Here is a 21,975-nt window from a genome sequence, read left to right on the forward strand (position 1 = left end):
AAGATCTGTACAATTTAAATTTTGGAATTTTATTGGATTACCATTGGAAATTTAATCAAAAAAGATTTTCAAAATTACTATTTGGCCTAAAGGAAATGGAACCAGATGTATTGTGGAGTTATTTGAGATATAATATTTTTGTGATTATACTTCTGAAACAAAATTGTCAGACGGTATTTTAAAGAAATAATTATTGTTATTAGATGATATTTTTTTAGAATATTATGCATTTCTATAATGTTATGTTTAAGTAAAAAGAGATTGTGGGCTTTTTTAAAACAATCTTTGAGATTGTTATTTTTTTTTGCCCGCTGTTAAATGATGAATGCAATTGCTTTCACAATTTATAGTGAAATGCAATATATTCTGAAAACAGCAAAAAAAAGGCAAAACATTTTTGTGGAAAAATATGTAAATACGTGTACTGTGTTATATATTGATTTATTAAATATCAATACTTTTTTCTTTTTTTCAGATTGTGAAAGAAAATTTTCAAAAAAAACCAACCATTTTTTCAAGTAATTTCAATTACATTTTAATTAAAAATTAAATTGTTGGGTGGGTCAGGTAAGTCAGAAATTAGATGGTCCCTTTCTTCCACTTTATCTCAAAAAGATTTTTAGTATTTAGTTATTAATTCCTCAAGGATCTTGAGATGTGGTAATTGATTTTTAGTGTTTTTTAAAAATAAAAAAATAAAAAATACGCTTACCGTACGCTAAAAAAAAAAAAAAAAAAGTTTTAAAGAAAAAAAAGTTGAGAGGTAAGGTTGGCTCTTAAAAGAGCCGTTGTGTTCATGCAGGGACAGAGGAGAGGAAGAATGGGAACATTAGCTGGTCTATTTTGTTGTTAATGAGGGGAAGACTGGTCTCCCTATGAACAATTAGACCATGGCAAAATGAACACCGCATAGTAACCCTCGCAAACCGAGGGTTCGTTTCCACAGGATCAGAAAAAGGTGAATCTGCCCCCACAGATGAAGGGCTCTGCTGAGTTTCCGAAGAAGAACTCGGCTGAGCTGCTGTGGATGTGCTTGCTCGACTTACTGAAGGGTTGCCTCTAGTATGTCTAGCATGTGTCCTGGGATGTACATCCTCAAGGTGTCTCAACATAGTGTGATTCCCGAAGGAATACTTCTTGTTGGGATTACCTCGCGAAAGTACACGCTGGCACAGCTTGCAAGTCACCAAGGCAGCATTGACTTTTTTCTCACCCTCTGGAAAACTGAAATACTCCCATATAAAAGAGCTCTTCTGTTTCCTCCTTCTCTGCCTGATGGTGGTGCTGCTAGCCTCACTCTCAGTAGAAGAGTGCTGGTCTGCCATCGTATCACAAAGACAAGTCAGATCTTTCTCCTAAGGGATCACAAGCAGAAATGAGGGGAATGGGTGTGGTGTAGGAGAGTTCTAGAACTGAAAGTATTTTCAACCAATCAAAAGTTGTGTTTCATGATCACATGACCCACCGTGCGCGTACGTTATGCTTACGTTACGCTTACGGTGCGCTTACGGTGCGCTTACGGTAAAAGTACGCATGCGCGTAAAAAAGACACGCGCTCGCGCGCATGCGCATAACAGTCACTCCCCAACACTTCCGCGTAACGTGCGCGTGTAGCGTACACGCTTACGCGCCCCACACGCAGTACGCACGGCTACGCAAATTGTGTAACTATACGCAAACAGAGTAGATAAATTACGAACATTGCGTAAACCGTACGCTTACCGTACGCTTACCGTACGCGCACTGAAAAAAAAAAAAAAAAAGATTTTCTATGTTATACTAATATATCTTACCTGTTTGGTAAGAGAATAAAAAGTTACAAAAAAAAAAACTTGCTTTTTTTTAAAAAAAACACATATAATATAAGAATTTATAATAAAAAAATCATACAAAATCAATAAAAAAACTATGGGAATCACATATGTTATAGGTAAGAATTAGCATTTAAAAAACCATACAAATTCACTGAAAAAACCATGGGTTTCACACACGTTATAGTTAGAAATTAGCATTTAAAAAACCTTGCAAATTCACTGAAAAAACCATAGGTTTCACACACGTTATAGTTAGGATTTAGCATTTAAAAAACCTTGCAAATTCAGTGAAAAAACCATAGGTTTCACACACGTTATAGTTAGCGGACATTTTACTCATAAAAAACCATTGAAATTCCCCCGTTATAGTTAGTTAAGCTAACTATAACTCGCGCACCCGCAATCCACTGCTGATGACGTTACATATTACATCACTCATGACATGGTCAGTGACATCACTCATGACATCACTGATGACATCTCAAATGACATCACTGATGACATCATCCTTGTGACAGAGTAGTAGACCTCCTCTCACCCTAATATAACCTTTGATACAAACATTCAAAAATAGAGACTGAAATTTTCAAAAAAATGGACATACCAATACCAATTACAACAACCTCTTCAATAATTCTAAGATCCACATACACATCCACTCATTCACCAACAGTCCTGTACAGTCACTCATACGTGTACTCACACATCATATGTACTCATACACCTATACATCCTGTAACACAATGCCTCTCATCCATAGAGTTACTCACACACATAGTCACTCATGCTAATAAAGAATAAAACATACATTAATTTGTATATACAGTTATACACACACCACCACACTTACTTCTACGGAAACTTACACATACTTAGTCTTTTAAACAATCACTTATAGAAACACATACTTATTCATACAGGAGCTCTTTCAATCTCTCACTCTCACATATACTCACTTATATACACCAATAGTCACATATACTAGTTTAAAACATATGTAGTTACTCATAAAGACACTATTGAGACAGTCATTCACTCACTAACACACCCATACACACACTCATCCACCCATACAGTCCTGCACACATGCTGTCTTCAACACATACAAACAGTGAGTCACTCATTCATGCAACTATGCACTACGTAATACCCCCCACCGAACCATGCAGACACTCAGACTGATACTCAAAAAACCAACTAATAACCTATATAGACACCCATGTAGCTACTCACCAACCCATGCAGCCACTTATACACAAAGTGAGAGACTGATACAGATAATTACATATTTAAACATTACTCAGTAAGCCATGTATTCAGTAAGATACACTTAATCAGTCAGTTACACAATCAATTTTTCAAAAACAAATCATCCTTTTAGACATTTATATACCCATTTATTCTTCCATCGACATTGAGATATACATATATAAAACATATTTAATTTTTATAAAAACACACATTCACTGGATGATGTCATCAGTGATGTCATTTGAGATGTCATCAGTGATGTCATGAGTGATGTCACTGACCATGTCATGAGTGATGTCGTATGTTACGTCATCAGCAGTGGTTTGCGGGTGCGCGAGTTATAGTTAGCTTAACTAACTATAACGGGGGAATTTCAATGGTTTTTTATGAGTGAAATGTCCGCTAACTATAACGTGTGTGAAACCTATGGTTTTTTCACTGAATTTGCACGGTTTTTTAAATGCTAAATCCTAACTATAACGTGTGTGAAACCTATGGTTTTTTCAGTGAATATATATATATATACACACACACACACACATATATATATATATATATGTATATTTTTCAAACAAAAGTGCCCATCGAGCAAGGCCGCACTCTCTGCTTCAGAAACCATCCGGTTTATTTTCATAGAAAAACCAGCAGGAACATACCGGGTACAATTTCAGCCTGACGCGTTTCGAGCACTGCATGAAAAGGATGGAGGGCAGCACTGGGCAGTTGAGAGGCTTGTGGAGGGAATGCAAAGAGAGACCTGGATTGATAAAGGGTCACTGGGAAATGTTTTTCCAGACGGAAAGTGCAAACCCCAATAGACTCCAAGGATAAATGCACCCATGTCCCTGTCACCTAGTGCCTGTACTCACCACACTTTCCTGGCTCTTCCTTCTAGCTCACCAATTTCAATTCAAGATGCTGCACCTTATTTTAAACTTTTAAATTCCAACCAAACTAAACATATCAATTCTGAGCGGCACTGCACCAGTGGCAACTGCTCCCCATGCTAATGATGCAGGTGTGCTCTGATTTTACAGCATGGATCCTACCACTCTAATTGCTGGCCACCAGCACCCACATTCACAAATCTACCTTTCCCTGACAAGCCATATAGTTTGCTCACCTTTACAAGTTGTAGTTTAAAGAATATGATGCAGGGCTTGCAGGATTGGGTGGTAGCACTGGTAGTATTTTGACAAGGGTGGATACTGTACAGAACAGTACTAGTACACACTCATCTCAAGCATGCACACACACACAATGAAGCCTCTCGTAGGCTCAAATGCTCATGCATGCACTGCATTTCATAAATTTGCTTTGTGCATATTTTACTAGTAAATACATTGTGGCTGGCAAAGAACTCTAGCTGATATCCTTCCCCCTGTGCTCCCTCGAGGTGCACCTGCTGTTGCACTCTTCAGTCACATCCATCCCACCTTTGCCTGGCCACAAGCAGGCACACTAATTATGTAATTCTCATGATTTACTGCATGTCAAGAAGCATGGCAGGCCCAGGCTTGCATCACACGCAAACAGTGTGATTAACTGGGCCGTGCCTAATTAGACACTGCTCTTTCAATCAGGAAGTTATGCATGCCCTCTCCAACCCCTGGCAACCCTGAACAAATTCAAAAGAAGGCTGCTAGTTCCATCAGCAGCAACTCTACATAGAGGTACATGAAGACTTGTGGACTTACACGTTCATTGACAGCAGAGCAGCACCTGCTGTGCCCTGCACTGCTACCCATATCTAACCTGAGCCCAGAGACGTTTTAAGGCATGGGCAAAGTGGGCTCTGGCCCAGGGCCCCAGCCTTTCAAGGGGTCTCTGAAAGAGCCAGCCCTGTTCTGCAGAGAGTCTTGCACTGAATACCTTGACTTATTTTTATACAGATTGTTTTAAACAACGTTGTTCTATCATTTATTGGCTTGAGAGTCTATTACAGACATTTTACAGACAAAATGTGTTTATGATTCATGCAACATCAATACAAAGAGTTTCTTTTAGATCTATACAAAACCTAACATATGAGAAATGGGAGGGTGTGACAGAAATTATTTGCAATAATACTAGTGAGCTGCTGATGTTACAATACTGAAAACACACATCACTATCCCTGAATGTTAGATGTAAGCACACTTAGAATATGACCAAATAGGGCATGAAAGAGCTGAAACAGGGGCATAAAATCATAGCTGTTCCGGACAGGAGCCCCCAAAATACATCTGGCCCAGGGCCCCCAAAATTCTTAAAACGTCTCTGCCTGAGCCTGCCATGTCTGCTCTTCCTTAAAGTACCTGTACTCTCCCTGACCAAGGAAAAGTACTGGTACTAAAAAGGAAAAAAACTAAAAAAATCCAGTAGTCAGTACTTGTGAGAATCAGCACAGTTAAAGCACTGTTTATATGTAAATTAAATATGCCAATCTGGTATAAGCCTATTTTACCATGTTTTATGGAATAAGCATACACACTTTAGCACTTGATAGCATGGAATGGTGCACAAAGTGCTAATGCACATAAAAACACCTTCAACAAAACTTAAGCTCTGTAGGTAAAAAGTCTGGGGGTGAACCTGCAGAGCGGGCCAAATCCAACACGATCCTCCTCCAGCCAAAAGCCAGGGTAGATGATTCAATATCTTGATGGGCTTCCCTGTTTAGGTGTAGCACATGGACAATGCCCTGTACTGTAGATGCTTCTGGCAATTTAATGACCCTCTGAACTCCGTTGAATCCTAATATCTGCACTCTCCTGAGTCACCGAACTGACCAATGGGGAGACAGCATCTGTGAAGCACCTAACCTTATCTAGATCATACATGCATCTCAGTAGGCAGACACTTCCAAAATTGCCAAAAATGTGATGTGTCCCACTCTACACATTGGATCAGTCTTTTATCCTCAAACCAAGAAAAATTCTGTGCATTAGGATAGCATCCAACAGAAGGCTGATGTAACAACACAGTTAAATTGTGAACACCATTATTGACAAAATAAAATCAGAGAAAAAACCTTTTTGCATCCCCACACCATGGTTTAATTAAAATACAATAAAATAAAATAACGCCAGTTATTTAAAATGACTGTTTAAAGGTATCATATAGATGTACCAAATAATTCACAAGATTTCTATATTCTCAGTTACAGAAGAAATTTAACCTCACAGGTTATTTTATGGATTTATACACTAAATTTGCATTGTTAGTAAAAAACAATGAACATTTACCCAGTTCTTTTCAGAATCCAGACAGCTGTGATTTTGGTATGTTTCAGAAATGCAATTTGCTTACAAGTGAATCTAATAAATGTGTCATTTTCCCTGTGGGTGTTTGTAGGATTAAAATGAAATTCAATAGCAATGGGAAAGAGATGTGGCAAAAATATGGTCTGTACGAATTTGGGATAACATTTGATCAAAGACCTAAGCCACATCTTCGGAAGCCAATACCATTCAAACCTTACAATTTCTCTTTAGTAAGCTATTTTTATTGCAGAGTTCCCAAGGTTAATACAATCATGTGACATTCATTTGCCATATACGCCATACACATGGTTCAGACATGTTGACCACTAGTATGGAAAAAGGGAATTATTTGAATAAAATTGTTTATTTGTATTGAAATTTTTTTTTTCAAGTTTGCCTTGTGGAAAAATGAGAAAATACAAATAATTTATCTTATAAGGTATGGTGATATGACACATACTCCAATCATCAACTCAACAGGGTGAGTTCTTTTTGTATAAACGTAAACATTTAGGGGCAGATTTATGAGGCCTGTTGCGCCATCGCAACGTCACTTTTTGTGACGTTCCGTGGCGCAGAAGCCTGCGTGATATTTATCAGGCAGCACTGAGCCACTTTTTGTGGCTTAATGCTGCCTCATAAACATCAGTCCCTTTAACGCAGTGTTCTGCGTTAAAGGGGCGTGCAATGGGTGTTGCTGGGGGTGTTCCCAGCAACACCCATGGCCTTTTGACACTGCCCCAGATTTACGAGAAATCGTAAATCTGAGGCAGCGCCAAAAGCTTCCGCCTCCCCAGGGGAGGCGTAAGGGAGGCGCAACGGGGAGAAATATCTTTATTTCTCCTCGTTTTTCCTTTTTCTATGTGTGCTGCATTCTGCAGCACCCATACAAAGAGGAAAAACCTCTTGTGATTATATTTGTACAGAAAGGTTTCCCGTCCTGTACAAAAATGTTCATCTCCGCAACGCAGGCACCCTTGCACCATGGTGCAGAGGTGCCTGCGTTGGCGCAGGCAGCCCATTGTGCGCCGGCGCAGGGGAAAAGGACAGGAATGCGCCGCATTTCATAGATACGGCGCATCCCTGCCCTTTTCTTTTGCCGTAGGGAAGCGCAGCAGGAAGGCCTGCTGCGCTTCCCTACGGCAAAACCTCATAAATCTGCCCCTAAAAGTGAAATCTAATGCCCTCATTCACTTTATATCTTTGTAGAGGAACATGAATTGTTTTTCAAAAGCCAGTGAATTTTAAGCTACCTTGTTTTTTTCTTTTAGAAATCTTTAGCCCAACTTAACTTTTGATTCTATTAGTTTTGAATATGGTATTGTCCTTAAATGTAAGTAATTATGATCCACTTTAAATTACATCATCCAAGAACTGACATTGTTTTCACCTTTTTCACTTTTTCTGTACTTTTTCTGTAAAAGCTTGAATATGGTTTAAGTTTTCATGCCATGTTGTTTCCAGGATTGCTTCAATTTTTATTTATATTGCTGTTTTTTTAAATATTGTATATTACTAATACTGTGTAAATACTGCACTTATCATTTAGTTTTACATAATAAAGTTGTATAGTAACCTGAAAACAAGGCACTGCATATATTTTTATATGACAAAGATTTAAAAAAAAAATGAAAAGACATTTGTCAACTTCTCAAAAGCCACAGCTGTGTTTCCATCTTCACCGGCGATATCAGACTAATACCCTGATGACCCTCAACATTCAACAAGTTCCTTAACCCCTTCTGTGCCTGTGCCCCGCCCTTTCCACGCCCTGTGCCGGGCGTTTCATTAGCGGGCGGGATTCATGACGAGATAGTCTCGTCATGGGCACAGCGCAACCGCGCTCCATGATGAGACTATCTCGTCATGGGCACTGAAGGGGTTAATGGCTCTATCCCTCACCATCCTCACATGGAAAAAGCATACCAGATTTTTTTTTTTTTTTTTTGAAAAACCTTTATTGACATTTCAATCGTTAACAAGTATGGGCCTACAACCCCCCTGGGCCGGCCGCTAAACAATCAGAGCAATAAGAGCAAATGTAAACACCGGCGGCACCTCGGAGAGCAGAATCTTCATTCCAATATAGTCCGGCCAGTGAGCCGCGCAGGTAGGACACCAGGAGAAAAAGGGTTTTTCATTTTATAATGAAACAAGACAGTAGGATCAGGTGCCAAACAAGTTCCCAACAGTGATAAGGGGCAAGAATAATAGACGTAAGCAATAAGCAGCAATCTATTGGATCAATGGCGCAGACACAGGAAAATCCGGATGGGGAAGAATATCAAAAACAGTTGCGCCTGCAGGCCCCGGTACCTAACGCCCAGAGAACACCCCGGAAACTGTGGCACACATGAAGAGGCGACGATTCACAACAAAGGAGGTGTACCGCGCTGATCCCAGAAAAGAAAAAACAAAAAGAAGCGGAGAAGAAAAAGGAGGCCATGGAAAAAGTAATAAAGACTAAAGAGTCCCCTCCCCCAACCCCCCACCCTGCACCTCTGCAAATGAGTATGGCCCCCCCCCCAGCAGTGTGCCTGTCGCCCTGGAACTAGACCCGAAATATAGAAGAAACAGGGAAAAAGGAGTAAGAAAGAACCCCACCAGATGGGGGGGTGGAGAAAGTATAATAAACTGGAGGAGGGCCTTCAAAACATACCCCCGGCTTCTCCCTCCCGCACGGTGAAGTCTCCCCACAGCAAACAATAAGCAGCACCAAATCGACCATATCAAAAAGAGGGATGGGGAGCATTATGCACCAACTATGCTAATAACCATGAGAGTACGCAACCATAGGCCCGCCCGTCTACTAGATGACCACCCCCGAAGGATCAGCCTCATCCTTGACCACTCTTTGCAATTCTGCCCATGCCTACCCCTCGACCCAGCACCATGTTCGATGTTCCAAGGTAAAGGAGTGTCCAAAAACAACCGGGAAGCGACGCACACAGGTGGGGTGGAAGTCTCTGAGTACCAACACAGTCCGCATCATGGAGGGACGTCTTTCCCAGTGCTGCCCCAGGATCTGCACTGCACACAAGGTCCAGGAAGGCTGAATCAGCCAAAGTAGACAAACGTTGCTGGAATTGTCCCTGGGTCGCCGGAGGCCGTGCACGGGACAAGGCCACCACCTTCCACTCAGGTCCAATACCTCCGGAACTGATCAAACCCTCAGTTAGCCGATCACACGGTAGCATACTGTCCGGAGTGTCCGGCTGTGCACTAATCGCAGGGGTGGCCGCGACATTATCCTCCTGTGTGCAGTGCGGGAAGCCCCTGTGTACCTGTGGACCAGCATGCCGCCACTGTCCCAACGCTGATGCCACACCATCGAGCTTACTCCCCAAGACCCCGGCGCCACGAGCCAAGGAGAAATGAAGGGCACCAAGGGCCTCTAGGAGGTCGCCGTACCCCAGCACAGCTCTCTGCGATCGCTCCGCCACACTCCCAAAAGTCACACACTCCCAATCCTGCTGCGACCCAGTGGACAGGATGGTAGGCTGCATAGCAACAAGATGGCCGCCGGGAAGGCCCGACTCGTATTGGGGCCGGGACCCAGGGACAAGCGCCTCGAGGTCCACGTCGCTGAAGACAGGGGTCCGGGGGCAGGCACAAACTCAGCCGTTGCGTGGTCACGGGCAACAGTCGTCCCCGCCACGGACCAGCTCCCGCGAAAAGCCGGGAGCAGCCCGCAAGGATCAGGGCGAGCTAGGGGCGGCGTCCGGGCAGTTCACCTTCAAAGGCAGGGGCAAGCACCGAAGAATCTGAGAATTGCACCCCCGGGCATGTCCTCAGTCCGCTACGCTTAGCAGTGGGAGCGACTACGGCAAAATGCAGGCCGAGGGCAGCACCGCTCCGGTGGACCGACTCCACCCAGTCACCACAGGCCGCTGTTGTGAAACTGCCACCCGGCCAAGGCGTCCACTCGAGGTCCCGGCTCCGGGGCTGCACGGGCCGCAAAGTTCAACTGCAGATTTCTCCGGCGGTACGGCAGCCAGAAACCTCGGAGTCACACGATCGGTTGTCTCTCTCATTCACAAACATGATCTCATGGCGCAGACTGAGGATCTCGTGCAGGATATCCGTGCGGGATGCGGAGGTTCACGGAGCCGGGAATCTACGCTGCCGTCCCGGTCGCCATCTTGGCTCCTCCCCCCAAGCATACCAGATTTAATCATTTCACAAACATGCCCTCCCAGTATCCTCCACTTCCTACCATAGCCACAATTGAAAGTCACACTATCACTTCTGTGTCCACATTATCTACTGTCTTGTGGCTCAAAAAATCCTGGAGCACATGCAATACAAAAGGAGATTTGTGTTCTTGCCTACAAAAACCCAGCTTCTATCACAGTTTCAGTATTACGTGCCCCTCTATTAAATTACTTTACTGAGTTCCACACATGATGGTGCTTCACTATCTGACTATGTTATATGTTTACAAACTGTAAGATATCCCTACTGTTGATCAGATATTTATTTTATGTATCAGTTACACTGGTACTAGAGATGCTGAACTCTAACCATCTACTTAACATAACCGCGTACAAGGGTGGTATGCTAAAATATCCCACAAATAGTCATGGCATCACCTGGGTAGTTTCTATTTTCATCTATGAGAGTGCATGTAAAGAAGTGAAGTATTAATTGGAGTAGATTGGAGTCTGCTGGAAATAATAAAGTCACCAAACGTTTAGGTCCAGTCAAAGTTTCGGCAATTTAAACCCGAGGTCAACCCTTTGGTAGTTAAGGCATGGAGCAGACAGGCTTAACTTGAAAAATATTTGCAAAGCATCTAGAAGTACCAAAACAGTTAAAACATCAAAAACATTACACATAAAAATTCCACTCAAATGTAAATTATTAGAGTATAATCTTAGAAACAAACTAACACCAAAATTACTAAGGTCCAATAAGGGGAACCAGAGAAGTGAATTTAAAACTTTTTTAGAGAAAAAGCATTAGGCAAAAGTAGACCACCAATCAGTAGTCACTGTTAGAGGGATACTGGGAACTTGGTGCAATTTCAGGCTGAACATGATGTAGCAGTGGTAGGATACGACAAAAAGGTTTCAGAGTTTAAGGCTGTGCCCCTCACCTGAATTCCAGGTGGTTCCGAACAGCCAATCCCGCACCCTCTTTCCAACCAAGCACTAACCTCAGCATAGATCAGAGGCTCTGCACTGGCGCCAATACCCGAAGGGAAGGGGGGAATGGGATGGACAAAAAAGAAAGATGTAGTCGTATCATTTTCACCTTGTCCCTGCGCTGCTGCTTCAGCCATGATCACTGCTCTGCTGCTTCAGCACCCCAGAATGTTGTAGACCTACTACACATGGTATCTGTCAATGGAAAATAAACCATTTTCTCTGTGTTCATATGAGAGTACACATATTCCACAATATTTTAGAGTTACTCAGTAATCTCACCCAAAACACACAGGATAGAGAATAGGATCTACACCCTGTTCTTCTCAAGGGTCACATTCATGGGAGATTCATAGAACAATTCAACATTCATTGAACAGTGCCACTAGTTACAATAGGAGCGGTTAAGTTGTCCACTTTTACCACCAAACACTCTCTTGGGTTATAATTTATGGAACAAGGCTTAACATCATGACATTATCACAATCAGAATACTAGCCATTAGTTTAAATATATTGACGAGTATTAGTTCTAATAACTGGATTTTTTTCTTTGTTAGTCAAATGTCAACGGTGCACAGTTTTTAAATCACTGTGCCTTGTCTTTCATGCTGTGTGCAACATGCCAAATGCCAAAGTCTTTGTTTACACATTCTTGTCTGTGTTTTGAAATGTGAGTCTTTGTAGCATTAATGATAGTGATTGTAATGTCAACAACCAAGGCCTTTCTTTGTAAATGTGAGTCTCTGAAGCGCTAGCAATGGCGATTATGTGGGTAGCGCACCGCGCTATGCATTTGCTTCAAACCTTATTCATGTCTTAGTTGTTCTTTGTTTGTTCTCTTTCAGGAAGTGGAAGACTGTGAAGGCCGGAGTATGAAGACGCTGGTCATCAGAAGAAGGAGCTGCTGTCAAGGAGTCATAGTGGGAATCATCACAGGAACCAGGAGCAGTGGGAGCCAGGAACAGGTAATTAGAGGAGATGCGACTAGGACAAGCGCCGTCTCATGTGTGGGAGGCACTTTTATAGCCGGAGAGGGGAGCAACTCTTTTAAAGAAATAAGGCTCAGTTACTCCAGAGAGCTTAGTGCGCGACTTTGCATTATAGGGACATGCTGTACTGAGTACTAGAACCCTGACAACAGGTTTGTTTCTGTTAAAGATTGTACCTTAGGACTAGTGTCTGAAATGTAAGTCGAAATCATCTAGCAGTGCAGGGTAGCAAGAGTTCCCAAAGGCAGGATATATTTTCTCCAAAAGCACATTAAAACAGATTTGCTACTGCATTAGCAATGCTCCAAGCAGGAGAGAAAGCTGCTTCCCCATCCCAGCAAACTCACACCTTGGACGGATCAGCCCAGGAGGTTGGTCCCAGTCCTCTGTTGGCTGTAGGTACTAATTTTTTATAAGTCCCACAGCTTTTCAGTGATTGTAGGAGAAGGGATATTAGGCACAGTCAAAGGTCCCAGGACCTCGGGAACAGCACCTAGGAGCCACTAAAATAAAGTCCTCCTCATGATTCAACTCAGGTCCAGTTGCAACTGGTCCAGTTGGCACTACAGGACAAATGCCTGTTTCAGCTTACTGTGTTCCTGTAGCCACATAGGAGATTAGACAACTGATCCTTGGAGTCCATTTCTATGACCTGGGTGCAAGTGGGATCAAGTCCAGCCCATCAGGTCTTCTCACAGGTCTCAAACTGAAGATGGTGTCCTTCTACTGTTATTCCATAGGTTCAAAAAGTGTTCTGAGGAGAGAGCATAGGGCTGCCACATTTATGGTTGGCATTAGCTAGTGGGTGGGGCTGAGTCCTGGCTCCTCCTTAACCAAACTGGTCAAAGTTACCAGGGGCAGCCCTGCCCACTTTTTTGACAGTTTCCGGTTTGCCCTATTGTAAACAATTCCACAATATACTGTATTTCTAAAATCCAAGACAATTAAACCCTTTCTCACCAATGTAGAGCTTTTTTGCAGACCAAGAGATATGGCAAGGTCAATGAGCATCCCCCTCCTCTGAGATCACTCAAAATCAGTTATGTAGTACCTCTCCTCCCAGCCTGGTGTCTCAAAACCACTCCTACATTGGCAGGTGCCAAGGAATACTGTCTGCCCTTGTTCTTTTGTGTGCCTGTCCAAAACTCATTTAACTTTGACAAGCAATTCTATTCATCCCCTACACTTCAATCTAAAATGCAGTAATATAAATGGAAGCAGAGCTATCCACTGGCCCTTGGAGAGCACAGGGCCGAACTGGCTCAGGAGAGCATCCTACATGTTGACTCCCTCTGAGAGTGGAGCATAGCGTGGGGTTCTATGGACTTTGTGGGTTCCATTTTGGAAGAGTTTACAGTTCTTGACAGCACTATCGTTTGGAGACAGTGATTTTAGCCTCTCAGGAAAGACTTGCAGGGTGTGATTGCCACCAACTCATATCAGTAGCACATTATGAAGCTTACAAAAACCTTTTTGATAAAAAATGGATCAGCTAAAGTGTCTCTTTTCAGCAATAAGAAACAGTTTATGTTGTACCAAATGACCATGCAGGTCAGCAAGTGGACAGTTGCTGCTCTGCAGTATTCATTTCCCCTTTGTTCAGGCACCCTACCTATGGGCAGAGTTTTGCCCCAAGCCTGCAAAATACCCCACATGATGCATTCATCTCCTGCCCCCTTCCCTCTACAGCCCTCCACCAACACCCAAGCTGTCCTATCGCTGACTATGTGTTTCCTCCTCTTCATACCTCTTATCTGCATGGTGAGGGATTGCTGTGGTTGTCCTTGTAATTTCCTAGCACGGGATATGCCACTCAAGTAACAACCTGAGTTGAGAAATGCAGTGTATAAGCTATGCCACAGAGAAGGTGGGCAGAGCTGAGAAAATCCACCAGTGTTACTGAAGTAGAATTTCCCAACTACTCATTACTTTGCTTGCTTAACTAAAACTTTGGCAAAATCCCTGCTCCAAATTATTGTTCTACAACATTATCCCTACCCATTGCTGCGAATCACTTGCTAGCCACATGAACAAAAGGCCCTCTTTCAAGTATTGATTGAGGTTGCACATGCCATGTTTAATGGTGGCTGCACTAGCACAGAGCACACAGGGACACATTTACAAAAAGCATTTTCATCTGTAAACATATGTTTAAGGCCAAAATGGTATTTTTTTATGTCTGTTAAGGATCCACAGGAAGATTCCTGTCAGATAAAAATGGTTGTAGTACTGTGTAATTCTCTGCCACAAGTCTGAACATTTTCACTGTAGTAAAACTGGCCCAAGGAATGGAAATTTGAAATGGTTTGCTTTTTCAGTTTCTAAAAGCCGATAACGGGAGTTTTACTAAAGCGCATCATGAAAGAGAAACTCTCTTTCCAGGGTGGAAAGGGGAATGCATCAACTCCAAATTTGGAGGCGATGTAGGGTAAGCGATTTTTCCACAGTGAAAAATGTTTAAATGACAAAAAAAGAGAAAGTAAAAATAAAAGTATGGATTTGCAGATAAATAGCATTTTCCAATTGAGTAATTGATTGTATGCTGTACAATTATACATTGGAGAAATGGAAAATGTGTACCTTTTGAAGTTTTCAAGGTGCACCCCTAAGAAAGTTTGTCAATAACAAAGCTCGGGTTTTTACACTTTTTTTGTGAATCTGGATCCTAGGTGGAATTGAAGTTGCCTTTGCTCAGATACATTATGATATATTTGGGCTTCCGTGTATTAATGGTTTGTTCAGGCAAGTTTGCAATAAACCTGACACTATTATGTGTTAAATACACATTTTTCTAACAAGAGCATGGCCAATGAGCTATCAAGGACCAGTTCACATTCTCGAGACTCGAAGTTTTGAAAACCCGGATGTACACCTCACCAGAGTTAATCATTAACTACTGATAATAATTGAAGCTAAAGGGCATACAATGATGTTTAAATACATGCGATTAAAGATAATTTTGCGGGAATATATTTTCATTTACGTAGCTTTTAATTGTTTGCTGTCTTGAAAGGATATCAGTAAAACAAATTACCACCCAGTCATGCTCAGAAAACCGCAAATGGTGTTTTACGACTGAGAAACAAATTACAGTTTTAATTACAAAGCAATTGAAGATCCAGCATGTAGCATTTTCAAACAAAAGCTCCAAAATTGCTATTGGACTTGTTCAATTAAAGTAAAACAGAGCTATTATGAAATCATTGTTTTCAGTAACATTTGATGGTTGCAAAGATTTCCTTACAGACGTCATTATCTGAATACTGGCCCACCGTGAACCTTTCACAAAAATCTAACAAGTTTCCATAGAAATGCAGTGATTAGACTGTAATTTCGGTTAATATTTTCTTTTTACAGGGTGCCATGCTTGCTTACACGAACTGCACCTTGCCTCTGCAATCGTTTTCTTCCTTTGTCCGGCTCAGTAGGTTTCCTAACTGGTAGATTCTATTGAGTAAATTCAAGCTGTCACTCCACCGCCTGAAGGATGACTCAAATACAACACATGATAATAAAAGAAAAGTAGGATAAAATAATCTTGTCAAGCCAGAAAACTGATTGCTTGAAGTGGTAGACCTCAATCAATACCCTAATTCCACAATTTATACCTCTTTCTATTGCAGAGGAAAGAAACCTTCATATGGTATTTCTTGGCTCACTGGAGAACTTTGAAATTCTCTCTGTGAGCTTGGGATTAGCACGCGGCTCTGCTTAGCAAAATCGCCTATGAAAATATGGAACGCAAATAGCTGACATTTAAAGCTTAAATAAACTTTATTAATTCTATAAACACGAGGGGGACCCCGGTGCTTGAATAATACGGATTGTATAGTATCCTCTGAAATAATATTGTGTTACACTGTATTGATACATCCCTGAAAGAACATTTAGAAAGAAATATAAGAGAGAGTGCAATGCTCCCACTCGTATTTATAAAATTAAGGATTTTTTTTTTGCTGTGAACGTTTTAGATTGAGCAAAGGATGCAAAAACAGAGGAAGTAGGCACAAGATTAACACACAAAACATATTTATAATATAAATAAATACGTGATAGATTCTCAGGCATCCTCTTAACAATAGACTTCACACGTAGTGATTTATTAGCGGAAAAAACAGATTTGGACTAAATTAAATAGAGCAAATAAAATACATGTTGTACCAGTCACACAGGGTGAATAAGATGTTAACTTGGCACGAGTGAAACCCATTTAATTCAGAAACATAAATTCAGATTTGAACCATCATGGTTGCGACCCATTAACCCTCTGGACCGGGTCAATAAACATTTTTGACTGGCACAATTTAATGTCTGAAGTGGCACAAACACCTTTTACCACTGTATAATGAAAGCAGGGTTCTGGAAATGGTAATTGCTCCCAAAAATGTCGAAGAAATCTGTTGTGTGTTATTTTTGTGTTTTCTTCTGTGTGTTTTGCCCTGTTATGTTTTAACTGTGCTGTTATGATGCTTTGTGTATGTTCTTAAGTTACAGTCTGTTGTTTACTTTAGCTAGGTCAACAAATACTATTACATTTCTAGCCGAGAGCAGCACATGCTTGTAAAGTTATTGGGACAAGCACCCATTTACTACTGAATAAGGTGGTAGAATAACCCTGCTTCAGTTCTTCACCTAGTTGAAACACTATTCAGCCCACAGCTGTTGTAGAGACCACAGTGGTCATAATTTGAGACCAGCAAAGATTTCTAAGTACGACCCATGTACTAATTGACCGGTTCTTAAAAAAACTTGAATTGTAGCATGTCGCAACATGACCCACCTCATGACAATTTATGAGGTAGGATGAAAATTGTAACTCACGTCTGTTGGAGGCCATCATAGGGATGGCAGCCTGCTGGGGCCTGTGGGTCACTATAACTGTGATTGGCTTTCTTTAAAGTAATTTTTTTTTAAATGCACCCCATTTCCTTAAAGGAAATGGAACTGGCATTAAAGAGAAAAGTTTACTCTTTTTGTTTGTTTAAGAGTTAGCAGTTGTCCTGTGGACCACTGCCTACTCTTCAACAAACGTTTTCTGTTACATTCACAAAAGGGAATGGATCCCAAGGGCAATCCCTCCCTTTTATAAATGTATTACAACCTTCTTTGAGGTGTTGCTAAAATATCATCTTTTTTTGGAAAAACTTTCTGATACCAAAAAATAGGGATAAGTAAATGATTTTTTTTGTTTAAAGTCACAAACGCGGAGTTTGCGCATTTTCAAACCATTAAATATTTAGTACATCTGGCCCATAGTCCTAACTGAGCATTTACTACACTTATATTTGGGCCTGTTGTACTAAATAATTGCATTTGTTATCCATTCACCAAGGGGCAGATTTGCAAGCCCCTTGCGACAATTTACGCCACCTGCTTGAAGCAGGCGTAAGGAGTGACGCAGCATAATAGAAATAGGCATTCCAAAGCATTGCTGGAGTTGCGTCGTGCTTGCGACACGACTCCAGCAATGCGTTGCCTTTACGTCAATAGATGCGTCACACATCTATCAATCATTGCGCGACCATGCGCTGCATTGTAAATACGACACATCCATGGTGGCACAAGGGTTTTTTTGCGTGACGCAAATTAACTGGCACATCTCTGCTGATATGCAGAGATGCATCAGTTCTTGTAAATCGGCCCCAAACTGTTTAAAAAACACAAAATCACTGCATAACAATATCAGGATCATTGATGAAGAGTCTGCAAATGCTGCATAGTGAGCCGCATAAATGATTCAGAAAACGTAATGTGCTACAGTAATTACCAATGAATATCTAATTGGGATTCACAAATGTTATGTAAGAATAATTCAGAATTAGTGAATAGTGTCAACATTTGTTTTTGCACTCCAAATTACCACGAAGTGGAAGCAGGTGGTAGCCAGGAGCAAACTAAAAAAAAGTGGGTCACAAAGCTATTATGTTCTGATATGGTTTCATCGTTTGCATTGATAAGGAAAATGTGCATTCCGACACCACTAGACAGGAAGATAAAAAGCCAAGAGTCAATTTTCAGGGTTGAATTACAATTTTTGATCAAAGAGAGGAGCACACATATTTTAAATATAGACTGATCACAAAGTCAGATATGAACTAATAGCAGTTTTAGACCAAGTACTAGTTATGCAAACACACACAGATAGTAATTGATGCATATCCTATTTTGGGTTTGAGACTAGTAGGGCCTGAAAAAGTACAATGATCTTGACAGTATGTGCATCTTCAAGGATGCATCTAAGAGATACCCATTGCCCCCCACCTCAACAAATCGTTCTTTACTTCTTAATGGTTGGCAACGCACCCTATGTAGCTCCTGAATTGCTGATACAATCTGCACTTTTAAGTATGTATTGGCCTTTTTAGCCCATTTGAATGAGTGAAGTACATTTATCTTATCTCCAACAGTGTATCATATTTTAATCCGCAAGAACTCCAATTTTGTGTAATTCACCTTGAACCCTGGCTCTCTGCTGTATTTGCTCTAGAGGGGGGACATATCTAGATATCGAGTTCATAGGGCCTGTTAGAGTTATTAAGATGCCATCTGAGAAGAGATGAATCTTTTTGATTTGGAGCCCCCAAAGTCCACCCCTTTCATCTCTGGCACCCGTCTAACCAATTGGACTAGCTCTTTGATTTAGAACACAAAAAGTAGCGGGAACAAAGGCCATCCCTGTCTCGTCCCATGCAATAATTTGCCATCCATTATATCCCTATTCACCAATACACATGTCATTGGGTCTTGGTGGGTAGCCCAGATATCTTTTGGGATAAATGGACTAATACCAGATTTCTTTAATACTTGTCAAAGGAATGGCTATTCAAAATAGCAAAACGCCTTTTGTTTTTCAGTCACCAGTATTTGCATTGGTATGGATTGTCTATTAGCCTTTCAATTAAATGTAAGGACGTACATATATTAGCAAAGATCTGATAGTTCCTGATGAACCCAAACTGGTCTGGGTCAGGCAGAATCAGTATTCTGCCTTGCATCCTATTTGCCGCCAACTTCAAATACATTTTAAAATCTGAATTAAGAAGAAAGATGGACCTCAATGTGGCGCATTGTCCTTGCGGTTTGCCTACGTACGAGAATTACATCTGCTTTACTTGCTGAATCAGTCAGTCTGCCTTTATCAATGAAAGTGTAAAATAGTTTGGCCAGTTGAGGAGTAAGTAACAGGTCAAATCATTTGTTAAACCGGTTTGTGAGGACATCCGATCACGAGGCATTATTAGAAGGTAAAGTCCTAATGACTCTCTCCACCTTCGCGGTCATTAATTCCTATTCTAGTTCGTCTTTCACATTTTGTGGCGGGATAGGTAGGTCTATCAATTCTGAGACATCAATCATTTTCTGCTGTGCAGGATGTTGGATTTGATACATTTCAGAATAATACCTTAGGAATGCCTCAAATGTTTTTTAGCTTCTGTTTTAGAAAGGGATTCATCTTGTTTTCTACTATTAGTTATATAGGAGAGGTTTTTAGAATGTTTCAGCTTTGCTGCCAATAAGGTATTGGATTTATTTGCTTTTTTATGGAAGCTTTGCAGAACAATAGGATGTATTTAGATGGTTTTGTTAGTTGTAAATCTAGTTGTTTTCTTTTTAGTATTTCTTTCAGTAGTGAAATAGTTCTACCCTTAACTGTTTGTTGTGGTGTTCTTTATCTTTCATGTCTGCATCTAATGTGTCTTTGGTCAAACATCACCTATGTCTCTGATACATCTTAATTGTGATTGGGTTGCCCCTAATTATAGACTTAATGGCATCCAGCTGGTGACAGGTTGCCAGTGTTTTTGTTCTCAAAATACATCATTTTTTCTTCTTCTTGTATAGCTTACCCTTGAGTATTGTTTGGTCGAATCTCCAAGTCCTCCCTTGCTTCTAGGGTACCCCATGCAAAGTGCCATATAGAGCACCACTCTCTTCAACATCTACATGGCCCGCTCGCTGCCATCATCAGGAACCATGAACTCAACATCATCTCCTATGCCAGAAATACCCAGCTGATTCTCTCCCTCACCAATGAACACACAGTCGCCAAGAACAACTTCCACAGCGGGATGAAGGCTCTCAGAACAACTTCCACGATGGGCTCTCTCAAGCTCAACTCAGAGAAGACCAAAGTCATCATCATGGGCTCTACCCGCTCTGCCTGGGAAGGCTTTCAGTGGTCCATAGCATTTGGACCCCTCCCACACCAACCGACCACACATGAAACCTCAGCACCATCCTGACTTCCTTGCTCACCATGATACGCCAGATCAACTCTGTCTCATCATCCTGCTTCCACATGTTATGCATGCTCCAAAAGTTCTTCAAGTGGATCTCCCCTGAGTCCAGAAAGACGGTCACTCACGCACTCGTCAGCAGCAGAATCGACTACAGCAACACACTCTACACCGGTATCACCCAGAAACTCCTCAAGAAACTGCAGCACATTCAGAACACCTCTGCTAGACTCATCCTCAACATCCCCAGCCACAGCCACATCACCAGCCATCTGAGAGACCTCCACTTGCTCCCAGTCAACAGAAGAATCACCTTCAAGCTCCTCACACAAGCCTACATAACGCTATATGGCGTGGGACCTGCGTACCTCAACCACTGCCTCGCATCAACGCACCCACCAGAGACCTCCACTCTGCCCAACTGGCCTTGGCTACCATTGCACGTATCTGCAAAACCACAGGCAGAGGAAGATCCTTTTCCTACCTCAGAGCAAAGACCTGGAACACGCTGCCTCTCCGCCGCAGGCAATCACCTTCACTGCCTCAATTCAGGAAAGACCTCATGACCTGTCTCTTCAACTGAACCACTGCATCTTTGATGGACCAGCAGATGCCCCCCTCAGTGCTTTGAGATCCTTACGGGTGAGTAGTTGTGCTAGACAAGCCACCTGATTGATTGATCAGTGTAATGGCCATGTGATCCGAGAGAGGTATTAGTTTGATTCATAATCTCTAGTGAATTTCCTGTCCATTAGGTAGATGCCCTCCACAGGTTGGTTTGTGTTGCATCAGAATTTTTTATAAACGTGCCAAGGATATTTCCCCACTTGTATATCTAAGGGCTGTCTGTCTTGCTCAGGATGGTAGACTATATTGAAATCTCCTGCCCACAAATTTTTTACATGCACTTTTCCTTGCAGTTGGTTCAGGACCCCAGTTACATTTTTCTTTTGTTTATTATGAGGAACATATTATAAGGTGATTAACATGACCTCACACTCTGCTAGTTTACCATTGAGTATTATATCTACCTTCTTATTTGCTTTTTTTTGTCCTTAGCTGTGCAAAAGAACTGTGTGGGATACAATCTATGTGAATTAATCTTGTGTCCATTGGCAACTGGTGGGCTTCCAGCAAATAAACCACATCAGGTGCCTCCTTGCTTATGACTCTCAAAACTTTGTGATTGTGCCTCTTTATAGGGGAGTGTATGTCCCTTACATTCTGGGTTTCTAATCTAACTATCAAGTGTACACAATATATATATATCTTCTTTGTGATCGCGGAAAG

The 21,975-nt window shown here is 41.5% G+C and overlaps 1 protein-coding gene across 1 annotated transcript in view; it reads left to right on the forward strand.

Moving 5' to 3' along the window:
* LOC146861294 (uncharacterized) overlaps nucleotides 1-16,163 on the forward strand; it is a 67,114-nt gene extending 50,951 nt beyond the window's left edge. Inside the window, exons 4-6 of the mRNA XM_085646222.1 lie at nucleotides 12,305-12,424; nucleotides 15,806-15,872; nucleotides 16,072-16,163. Of these exons, the coding sequence (XP_085502348.1) occupies nucleotides 12,305-12,424; nucleotides 15,806-15,872; nucleotides 16,072-16,163 (279 nt within the window). The remainder of the gene's footprint in view (nucleotides 1-12,304; nucleotides 12,425-15,805; nucleotides 15,873-16,071) is intronic.
* The last annotated feature ends 5,812 nt before the right edge of the window (nucleotides 16,164-21,975 follow it).

This window comes from Triturus cristatus, chromosome 3_1 (genome assembly GCF_964204655.1).
Source record: "Triturus cristatus chromosome 3_1, aTriCri1.1, whole genome shotgun sequence".
Taxonomy (NCBI): Eukaryota; Metazoa; Chordata; class Amphibia; order Caudata; family Salamandridae; genus Triturus; species Triturus cristatus.